This window comes from Myotis davidii, unplaced genomic scaffold (genome assembly GCF_000327345.1).
Source record: "Myotis davidii unplaced genomic scaffold, ASM32734v1 scaffold545, whole genome shotgun sequence".
In the NCBI taxonomy this organism is placed as follows: Eukaryota; Metazoa; Chordata; class Mammalia; order Chiroptera; family Vespertilionidae; genus Myotis; species Myotis davidii.
Window position 1 is genome coordinate 1,227,973 of NW_006296634.1, and position 11,097 is coordinate 1,239,069.

General features: G+C 51.8%; 1 protein-coding gene across 4 annotated transcripts; it reads left to right on the forward strand.

Annotated features, from left to right (window-relative positions):
• The first annotated feature begins 1,694 nt into the window (after positions 1-1,694).
• On the forward strand, positions 1,695-7,254 carry TMEM173 (transmembrane protein 173). Of its 4 annotated transcripts, XM_015569626.1 has the most exons (9): positions 1,695-1,793; positions 2,121-2,216; positions 2,497-2,533; positions 2,666-2,892; positions 3,000-3,183; positions 3,431-3,539; positions 4,392-4,630; positions 5,969-6,155; positions 6,731-7,254. In XM_015569626.1, the coding sequence occupies exons 4-9, from the start codon at positions 2,666-2,668 to the stop codon at positions 6,922-6,924; spliced, it is 1,140 nt and encodes a 379-aa protein (XP_015425112.1). In that variant the 5' UTR covers positions 1,695-1,793; positions 2,121-2,216; positions 2,497-2,533; the 3' UTR covers positions 6,925-7,254. The 4 variants fall into 4 exon arrangements, with proteins under 4 accessions (XP_015425112.1, XP_015425110.1, XP_006772500.1 ...); XM_015569624.1 differs by lacking the exon at positions 2,497-2,533 and having other exon boundaries at positions 2,121-2,327; XM_006772437.2 differs by lacking the exon at positions 2,497-2,533.
• The last annotated feature ends 3,843 nt before the right edge of the window (positions 7,255-11,097 follow it).

Here is an 11,097-nt window from a genome sequence, read left to right on the forward strand (position 1 = left end):
GAGAGCCTCACGTAGAGGCTTCCGAGGAAGCACGCCCCTGCCAACACCTGGATTTCAGACTTCTGGCCTCCAGAGCTATGAGAGAATAGATGTCTATTGCTTAAAGCCACCACATTTCTGGTACTTTGTTACAGTAGCCCTATGAAAATCATACGGGCCCCCAACATGCTTACTTGCCGCAGCCATACCACCCATTTCTCTGTTCCTCCACAGGCCAAGTTCCTTCTCACAACCTCAGGGCCTTTATATGTGCTGCTCTTCCACAATGTTCTACACCAATTCTTCCCCACCTCCCCTCACTGCTCCTTCTGAAGCGTAGTGACAACCTGGCCTATAAAATAAAGGACCTTCCTCTAGGACAGCCGTTCTCAACCTGTGGGTCGCGACCCCTTGGGGGTCGAACGACCCTTTCACAGGGGTCGCCTAAGACCATCGGAAAACACATATATAATTACATATTGTTTTTGTGATTAATCACTATGCTTTCATTATGTTCAATTTGTAACAATGAAAATACATCCTGCATGTCAGATATTTACATGACGATTCATAACAGTGGCAAAATTACAGTTATGAAGTAGCAATGAAAATGTTACGGTTGGGGGTCACCACAACATGAGGAACTGTATTAAAGGGTCGCGGCATTAGGAAGGTTGAGAACCACTGCTCTAGGAGAAAGGAAAGAGCTGGTTTTGAAGAAAAAGCAGGTTTCAGAGGAAATGACGACCAGTGTGGAGCAGCAGAGTTGGCAGCAGTGGTGCCACCCAGGGGAGTTGGACAGCGGAGCAGGATCCTGGAGGCCTGAGGCTGCTTGACACAGCCGGGTCTTGGGGCGCACGCCTGCAGGACTCTGCTCAGGCCTGCTCTTGGGCAAGGTCGACTTCCTTTGGTTTTGAAACAGCTGACACCTTGTCCATGTTAGTGGGCCCCTTTGTGAGCCAATTTTAGGGGAGGGACTATGTAGGGAATTACCTCCGTTCTTAGGAAATGATGAAACTCTCTTTTCAAAATCAAGAGAGTTTTCAGAAAGCTTCGTTGCTCCTGGGAGGCCACTGGCATCTATGAATGTGTTGTGTCCTCATGAGTCTGGTTGTGATGTGGGGGAGGGTCAAGGCAAGGACCCTCTGACCTGGGCAGAAATGAATTGCTGCTGCTCTGTGGGTGGCACCCCAATCCCATTCTCCGGACCTGCCCATTCTCAAGTCAACTCAGCTCATCAGGTTGCCAGGAAGTGGCCAGAGACATCCCTACTCCATTGTAAGTATGAAACAGGATCCTGGCACTTTCCGCTTTTCCCAGGAAATCAAGGCACAGAGCAAGGCGCCTTTTGGAGCAACCCACCTGACTTCCAGTCCCCCCTCATTTACTGTCTGTGGGGCCTGGGAAACGTTAATTCATCTCCCTAAGCCTCAGATTACCCATCTATAAAATGGGAATGGTTTTATACCTATCTGACAGGGTGGCTGACTGGATTAAGTGAATACTAGTAAATATACATAACACTTGCCATAATATATTATTATTATCCACGAGGGTGCCTTTTTTTGGCTGGAACCACCATATTCTTTCTGAGAAGTCTCAGGCGTGGCCACTTCCTGTGAAGAGCGCAAACCCTACACTCCCCTGCTGGCTTTCTGCGCCTACCAAGCCCTTTACTCTGAAAGGCTGTTATTACAGGAAACAAATGTTCTTCCCAGAAAAAGAGGATCTCATCCAGAAATCAGAATATAAGCAATCAGGCAGGGAGCATGGTGTAGTGTGTGCTGTCTCAGGCTGGGTGTGTGGAGTCCCGTGTAAGTATTGGTAGAGTTTGTTTAATTGTGGGGGCTTAAGGGGAGTCTGGTGTTCAGGTTGTGGTTCAGGGGAGTGTGAGAGAACCTCTCAACACCCTTGACTTTGGGGTAGCAAACTGCAGGAATGGGAGCCTTCACAAGCTTCCCGAACCACACGCATGCCAGGACTGGGTGTGACTCATTAGGGCCTTTCGGGGAGGGCTCTTCCCTCCTCCCCAGGGCGGGAAATACCCTCCTCTCCACTGTAACTTTGAGCTATGGTCTGAGATGTCAGGGCTGGAGTGTTGTAGAGAAAGCTTCAAATTGCTTTTAACTTTCCATTTCCAGGCTGACCGGAGAGGCTGCTCTTAGTCACCGGGAGCTATTGCGCTGAGCCTTCTCTTCCTGTGTCTCCCAGAAACAGCCTGTGTCTGGCGGTAGAAGGTAGGATCAGGAGCAGCCCAGCCAAAGCTCCAAGGCTGAGGCCCCTCGGGATCCCTTGTGGCTAATATCCTTCCCGGGGAGAGGAAAGCCCGGATCCTCAAGGGTCCCGAGGTGGGTGGCACCTCATAGGTCTGGGAGAGTTGCTGCTTTCTTTTTTCTCTGCCCCGCAGTCTCCCTGGGGTTGGATGGGATGTGTATGTATAAATCCATGCACTTTTCCACCTGTTCTGTTTTCAACAAATCCCTCCTGGACTGGAACTCTGGGATGCTGTATGCCCAGCCTGTCCCCCAGAGGTGTCTCCAAAAGCAGCCCCTGGGTATGGCTGGGCACGCGGGTGGGGAGAGGGGTGGGAAGGAGAGAGCTGGGGGAAGCTGCCCAGCCAGGGCCTCCATCCTGGAACAACAGGAGAGTGAGAGGAGCATGGCCATGGATTTCTTGGTACCTACAGATGCCCCACTCCAGCTTGCACCCATCCATCCCTCGGCCCAGGAGTCACACGGCCAAGATAGCAGCCGCTGGCCTGCTGATTGCCTGTCTGGCAGCCTTTTGGTTCCTGGGGGAGTCGCCAAAACACGTTCTCCAGTGTCTGTTGCTCCACCTGGCCTCCCTGCAGCTGGGACTGTTGTTCAAGCGAGTCTGCAGTCTGGTCGAGGAGCTACGCCACGTCCATTCCAGGTGACTCCCTGCAGCACCCATGGTGATCAGGCACACAACATGTCTCACTCCCTTGACCCCCATCCCTGCCCCTCCTTGAATCTCTCTAGCTGAGCTGTCATCTGCAGGTACCAGGGAAGCTACCGGAGGGCTGTGAGGGCCTGTCTGGGAAGCCCCATCCGCTGTGGGGTCCAGGTGCTGTTGTCCTGCTACTTCTATGACGCTCTTTCAAACAAAGCTGGCTTGCCCTTCACTTGGATGCTTCCCCTCCTGGGCCTCTCAGAGGCACTGAGCATCATCCTGAACCTCCAGGTATGACACAGTGGGAAGTGGAGGACATGGTCAGGTGGAGGCTGTGGCTAGTGTGACCTGCTCTGAGCTCAGTACTAGGAGTGGGACTAGTTTAGAGGTTGGTTCTTGGAGTTGAACTTATAATGTCCTGGAACAGCAATGGCAGAAAAGGGAGAAAGCAGCAGCAGGCTGAGAAATCTCCTTGGAAGAGGAGGGTTCTAGTTGTCCTTCATGGAGGTCTCCCCCTGCCCCACCCTTCTGTCCACAGGGCCTGGCCCCAGCTGAGATCTCTACAGTCTGTGAACAAAGGAACTTCAATGTGGCCCATGGGCTGGCATGGTCATTTTATATCGGGTACCTGCGGCTGGTCCTACCAGGTGGGCCATCCTCTATGTCCCCATTTCTAGATCTACAAGACACACAAACAATAAGACACATCGTTTCCACAACTCCATATATTTTTCCAAGTATTTTCATGTCTAACAAATCGTTTGATTCCCAAAACAATCCTCTAGGCATGAAGAATATTGTTATGCCTGGTTTAGAGGAAGAAATATTAAGTGACGTGTCCAAGGTTGCCTCTGAATTCTTTCAGTAACTGTTTACTGTTGTGCACCTTGCATGTGCATTTTCTCTTTTAATTCACAACTCATGAGGAAGGGATAATCGTCTTCCTGCTTAAAAGATAAGAAAATTGTGGTTCTGAGAAATAAAGTGACTTATCCCAAGTCACACAGCTTAGTGAGAAGAGACAGGATTTGAATCCAGGTCTGTCCAGGGCTTGACCTTTTGACAGTACTGTGAATCTATATGTTATGTCTCATTCTTCTGACTGGCCAGCCAAGTCGAGAGTCCTCCCATATCTTGTTGCTGCCTTCCCTTGACACCAGGGCTTCTGCTAGGAAATGGCTCGTGCTAGAGGCCTGACTCAGTGCAGCTGCGGGTGCTGACAATGTCATCTTTCAGGCCTCTGCCTGCCTCTCAAAGGCCTGAGCGCTGTGGTGGGAAGGAGTGGGGCTGACAGAAATCTGGATAAAGAACAAGTGAAGGGAGAAAGCAGTGGTGGGAGTAGATGGAGGGGAGGGAAGGGTCCTTGGATGTGCTGTCCGCCCTGGCCAGTACTAGGGGACTGGGCCCTCGGTTCTTTTGCATGGACACATTGAGGGTGACCAATGATGCAGTGGGAGACAAGGTCAGTGGGAATGACTTCTTGGGCCTCTCCACCTCAGGGCTTCCGGCCCGGATCCAGAGTTACAATCAGTCCCACAACAATATCCTACGAGGCGCAGCAAGCCATCGGCTATACATCCTCTTCCCATTGGACTGTGGGGTGCCTGATGACCTGAGTGTGGTTGACCCCAACATTCGCTTCCTGCATGAGCTGCCCCCGCAACTCACTGACCGTGCTGGCATCAAGGGCCGGGTTTACAAAAACAGCATCTATGAGCTTCTGGAGAACGGGAGGCTGGTGAGTATGCAGGAAGGTGGGTCCTGCTGGAGAGGATCAGACCTAGAGCACCAGAACTCCGGGCCCGAGTGTCAGAACAACTGTCGCTTCATTGTCTACCAGGGTAAGGGATTGATAGTTTGGAGGACAGGAGGAGTCAGGGGGCCCAAGGGTCTTCCAGGAGGGCAGAAGGAGAACTGAAAGAGTCATGCCCTGGGCCTTCCCGAGTGGTCAGGGCATTCAAGTCCTGCCCCTTCCTCCCATGAGAGAGGTCCACCTCCCCAGGTTGGGACACTTGGTTGCTCTGAAGTCTTTGGCTATGGGTCTTGGGTGGAGCGTGAAGAGGCGGGCTATAGGGTCTCCTCCCTTCATCTGTCAAAGGAAGCAAAATATCTTAGGCCCCAGGCCAGGAATTAAGAGACTGACAGGGGCTGAAAAATTTACTGCCCTCCTCTGAGCCTCAGTTTCCCCAGTGAGTCCCAGGGCTGGACAAGATTCGACACTGAATGAGGATAATAAGTAACATTTACTGAACACTTATGCATGCATCTATTTATTCTAGATGCTTATCTAACCACCTCAATGAATCCTCACCACCACCCTATGGGGTAGGGACTGTTACAACCCCCATTCTACAGGTGACGAAACTGACTCAGAGAACCAGGGAGAAAGTGGACAATTTCAACTTGAGTATATGATGCTTTTTTTAAAAAAAACATCTATTTTTGTTGTTGTTATTGTTGTTATTAATCCTCAACCGAAGATATTTTCCATTGATTTTTTAAAGAGAGTGAAAGGAAGGGGGAGAGTCAGAGAGACAACATCGATTGGTTGTCTCCCTAATGCCCCAACCAGGGCCAGGGATCAAGCCTACAACAGAGGTACATGCCCTTGACTGGAATCGAACCTACGGCCTCTCAGTGCTCGGAGCAATGCTCTATCCACTGAGCCAAACCGGCTAGGGAGCCATGCTTTTGAGCATAAAGCTGCCCTAGATGGAGGCTGTGAGAAGAGCTGATGGATTTCACACGGGCGGGTGGGGAGACCAGACCACGGGAACCCCAGAAACTAGCCTTCAGACTTGATTTCAAACTAGAGCAGTTGACAGCCTAGCTTGGTGGGCCTCGCCCTGGGATCCTAGGAGGAGGATCAGTGAAGGGTAAATTTAGCTCAGCCCTGGCCCTGGTCTTAAGGGTGGGATGCCAGAGGCAAAAGACAACCAGACAGCATAATCCCATTAGGGCGGCACCTGCCAGGACTCCATCTATACAGACTGAGGAAGTGGGGTCCTTGCAGTGGTACTGGGGTCCAGAGTCTGTCTGCCCTGGTTTAGTTTGGTCTTCCTCTCATTTTCTCCAGGTGGGCACCTGCGTTCTGGAGTATGCCACCCCCTTGAAGACCCTGTTTGCCATGTCACAGGATAGCCGAGCTGGCTTCAGTCGGCAAGATCGGCTTGAGCAGGCTAAACTCTTCTGCCGGACACTTGAGGACATCCTGGCAGATGCCCCTGAGTGTCAGAACAACTGTCGCTTCATTGTCTACCAGGGTAAGGGATTGATAGTTTGGAGGACAGGAGGAGTCAGGGGGCCCAAGGGTCTTCCAGGAGGGCAGAAGGAGAACTGAAAGAGTCATGCCCTGGGCCTTCCCGAGTGGTCAGGGCATTCAAGTCCTGCCCCTTCCTCCCATGAGAGAGGTCCACCTCCCCAGGTTGGGACACTTGGTTGCTCTGAAGTCTTTGGCTATGGGTCTTGGGTGGAGCGTGAAGAGGCGGGCTATAGGGTCTCCTCACTTCATCTGTCAAAGGAAGCAAAATATCCTAGGCCCCAGGCCAGGAATTAAGAGACTGACAGGGGCTGAAACCTCAGCTCTGCCACTCCTTTGCTGTATGATCTTGGGCAGGTCTTTGCCCTTCTCTAAGCACCATCTCTAAAAGCAAGAGGGTGTAATTTCACGATCTCTAAAGCCATTTCTAGCTCTAGGATTCCATGAAGCTCTACCCACAACGGCTAGGATGGGGAGGGGGCATAGAGAGGTGGGTTGAAGGATCTGCCCAGCAAATCCCCTGGGGTGTGTTGGAGTTTCTCACTCCACTCCCCACCACCTTCTCCACCCCCATTCCAGAACCTGAAGAGGAAAGCAGCTTCTCCCTGTCACAGGAGATTCTCAGGCACCTGCAGCAGGAGGAAAGGGAGGAGGTTACTGTGGGTAGTGTGGGGACCTCGGTGGTGCCTGACTCTTCCACATTGAACCAAGAGCCTGAGCTCCTCATCAGTGAAATGGATAAGCCTCTCCCACTCCGCACAGATATCTTCTGAGGGCCACGGTCACCTTGCCTGACCCCCCAGCGATCTCCAAGACTCTGGACTGAGGGCTTTCTTTAGGGGCTAGATGCCCAGCAAAGCTGTTTCTTCCCACAGCAGAGACTCTCAAAGAAGTCACGGGGGCTTGACATCTCAAGATGAGTCCTATGACCTCGGGCAAGTTGTTTTACATGAGCCTCAGTGTCCTCATCTATGAAATGGGATCATAATAATTGCCCTACCTACCTCACAGGGTTGTTGTGAGGACAATGACTGCATGGATGTTTCTTGTAAACTCTAATTGCCAGGTAAACTTAAGGAATGTGCCAGGTGTCTTCCATTGGACCCTCTGGACCTACTTCTTCACCCTTCCCTGCTTCCTTTTGCCCTGGGATAGCATCAGCAGGCTCCCTTGCCTCTAGGCTTCTGTTTGTTTGGTCAATGGGAGAATGGAGGAAAGGAGGTGAATGAGGTTAAAGTATTTTTTCCCTAGCACTCCCCTGCGGTGTCAAGGTCACTGTGAGCTCACCGTATCTCTTGACCAAACTAGCTCAGGAACCCTGTCCCTGTCCAGGTCCCATGAACTGCTTCCTCCCCTTGCCCCTTCAGGCCTAGCAGCGGTGTCACCTCCCTACTGCAGCTCATCCTGTAGTGCTCACCCTCTGCCTTTGGTTTCCTTATATCTGCCTTTTCTAAAGGGTCCCCCTTTTAAACACGCCTCGGATTACACAATTCAGTGTGCATCTTTCTCCGACTAGACTTGATTAATACAAACTATTGGCACTCTGCAATGTCCAAACCGGCTTGCACAGACGTGCTTCCTTACCCCCTCCTCCTCCATGGCAGTGGGGTGGTGGGTATCATTTCAATGTGGACAGAATCCACAGGCAGGCTGAGGGCAGAGAGCTGGGCAGCACCCCCACTCCACCTACCCTTTCAGTGCCCTTGTCTCCAGTGGGAGGTTTGGGGAGTGCCTGAGGGAGCACACAGATACCATGAGCTGTGCCCTGGGCAAGGGGTTGCTCAAAGAAGTAGGGACCACTGAATAAACATCCCCTGATGAGAGAGCCTGCATGAGGGATAAAGTGGGGAGAGGATTTGTGTGAGGCGGGGGCACATTCTATGGGGGACCTCAGACAACACAGCCAGTCACCTGCCACACCTTTTGCTATTGCTGTTAGAACTGAGCCACTGCAACAACACTGTGGTGGCAAAATTGCCCCCATCTGGGAGGGGAGATGGCCCATTTCTGCCAGTTCCATTCTTTCCACCCAGAAATTGTTTCTTCCTCCCTCCTATCTTTGTTTTTGTTACAACTGTTCAATATGCATGTCTGAGGACAGCATGCTGTGGAGAAAGGCTCCACACAGAGACACACATTTGCCAGAAGGAACTGACTGCCTCTATGGATGACAGAGCCAAAAGAGTGAGGAAAACAGTCCCTTCCTCTCCCCAGCTGTCCCAGCACTCTGTCCTCAAGGTCTGAGATCTTCCAACATCACACCTATACCTAGAAACCAGACCAGAATCAAAGGCCTCCCCAACATGACTTTCCCCACCCTCCAGCCCCCAACATGGTGCAGACTGCCTCAGGTTCAAATCTAGACCCACCACTTAGTACATGTGTCCACCTGGATGTCTTAATATTCCCAACTGTAAAATGGGAGTAACAGTGGCTCTCTTCTCAAGGTTGTTATGAGGAGTGAATGGTACATCTGCAGGCCCATGGAGGAAGCCAGTGCCAAGCACGTAGCTGGCCTTCAAGAAGGAGTAGCTACTCACATTATAACTGCCTCTCATCATCCCAAAGGTGGCAAGCCAGTCCTCTGCACGCATAATCTCCACCTCTGTTCCTCTATCTTCTGTTCTTTCCCAGCCTTACTGACTGTGCTGGGGTCTCACTGTGGGCAACCCCAGGGTTGACTTGTTCCCCAGGGTAAAGCACCCAGAGGTTCCTCCATAAATGTCTGTCTGCCCCTTCCTGACTGCACATAAATGAAGCTCAGAGGTGCCAGAGAAAGAGGTACCTTTCCAGGGAGCCCCTGGGAGGCTCCTTCGTGGCCTCTTGCATCTTCCCAACCTCCATGTCTCTCTCCCTGTAGGCCTTCTCCTCACTCATTTCTTACTCTATAAAAGCTCCATGAAGCTCCCTTTCCTATCCTGTTTTCCTACCAGCTGCACTTGGGAAATTTCCTGGGGTAAATTCTAGGCTAGTTTCAACAGGCCCATGCACACAGAAAGTAGGAGGTAATGAGAACTCCCAAATTTTCCCAATTGCATCATAGGAAGGCAAGACAGAGTCTTGCCCCAAGATAGTGGAGGGCGTTCAAAACAATTTGGGGAGCTATAATTGGTGCTTGGGGCTTTATAAGGGCCTTGAAAGTTGTTAACAAGTCCTGGGCCCTGACAGCCAAAGGGATGTCCCTCAATCAGTGAAGGGCAACAGCTTTTCCATCCTTTCCCCAAGTCCCAGAGAAGGCAGAGCCCTGGGTTCCTTGCCTTGTACTGCCTGGCTGGCCCTCACAGGACCTGGGGCTGGAGCAGCAGAGCTCTGCAGGACCCTCTTCCATCCCTGCACAGGGATGGGATGGGTGGTGGAATCTTCCAAGCCAGACTTACCTTGACACCCAAAGGAGAGGAGATTAGGGGTGGGAGAAGGGGAGGGACTGGAGAAGGAGGTTCAGGGGTCTGGTGGTCCCAGAAGAAGATGGAGTAGCTTTGTAAGGGCAGCCTTGGGCACTTGGAATGCTCATAGCACCATGTGTCTGGGCAGGGCCCTCAAGCTTCTTTATTTCCCCATCAAGGCTTTCTCTGTATTCTGCCCGGAAGGCAGCTCCAGCTTAGTCCACTTCCAAAGATCTGACACCCCGGCCCCAGTTTGCCTTTGCCCTAATTCTCTGTCCAGGTTCTTGTTCTGAGCCAGATCTGGCCTACTTTCCAAAGTCTTCCTCCTACAGATACGTGACTTCATCGATGCTGAGCCTAGGCCCATCTGGCACAAGGCAGGAGCCAGAGGCAGGAAGGCCCTGCTGGGTGTCTCCATGAATGTCCTGGGAGCCCAGCACTCGCCAGTGGATGAGGTAGATGCCACCCTCTGGCTTTGGGGCTGGTGGCTCTGTGGGGAGAGTGGCACGGCCCTGGTGTAGACTTGGCCCACAGTGGACTGCCACCACGATACAGACGGCCAGCAGGACAAAGACAGCGATGATCACAGTGAGCAGAGGCAGCCCATCCTCTCGAGGTGGCTCCCGGGCCCCGCTCAGCACCTCTGGAAGCTGCCTCTGCGTCTCCTGCCCCGCTGAGCCGTTCACAGCTGGAGAAAGCCAGGGATAGTGGTCAGCCTAGGAGCGGAGTGCAGAGAGAGAAGGTGACATGGGCATGTACACACAGGAAAAGACCAAAATAATGAGAGACAGGCAACCAAAGGGAACTGAAAGAGAAAGACGGAGAACCTCAGGGGGAGAGAAAGAGGAATAGACACAAAGAAAGAGATAGAGTAAAGACATGGAGAGACAGAAGCATAGAGATAAATACACATAGCAACAGAGAGAATAAACGAAGAAGAGGACAGACAGAGGGGAACATGGGGAGAAGGAAAGATACAAGAAAAAAGAAAAGGAGTTAAAAAGGAAGCAGTGAAGAGAGATACAGAGAGACAGAGACAAAGTTGTTCAGAAAGGGACAAACAGGGGCCTCATTACAGTCTGGCATATAGGGTTTGGTCCTGCAAGTGCCCTCTCACTGCCCTCTCTTCCCAGATCTCCTAATTCCTAAACAGGGCTTGCGTCCCGGGCCAGGAATCTTAGCACGCTATGGGCTGCTGTCCCACATCCTGGGCAATGGGCAGTGATCAACTGCTTCTTTTTTTTTTTTTTTTTAATATATTTTATTGATTTTTTACAGAGAGGAAGGGAGAGAGAGAGTTAGAAACATCGATGAGAGAGAAACATCGATCAGCTGCCTCCTGCACATCTCCTACTGGGAATGTGCCCGCAACCAAGGTACATGCCCTTGACCGGAATCGAACCCGGGACCCTTCAGTCCGCAGGCCGACGCTCCATCCACTGAGCCAAACCAGCTTTGGCAATCAACTGCTTCTTAAAGTCCAGGGAAAAGGGAGTCATTGTGTTCAGCATCTTAGGTGCCCACTATGCACCAAGAAGGCAGAGGTGGGGTGGGGATAAGGGA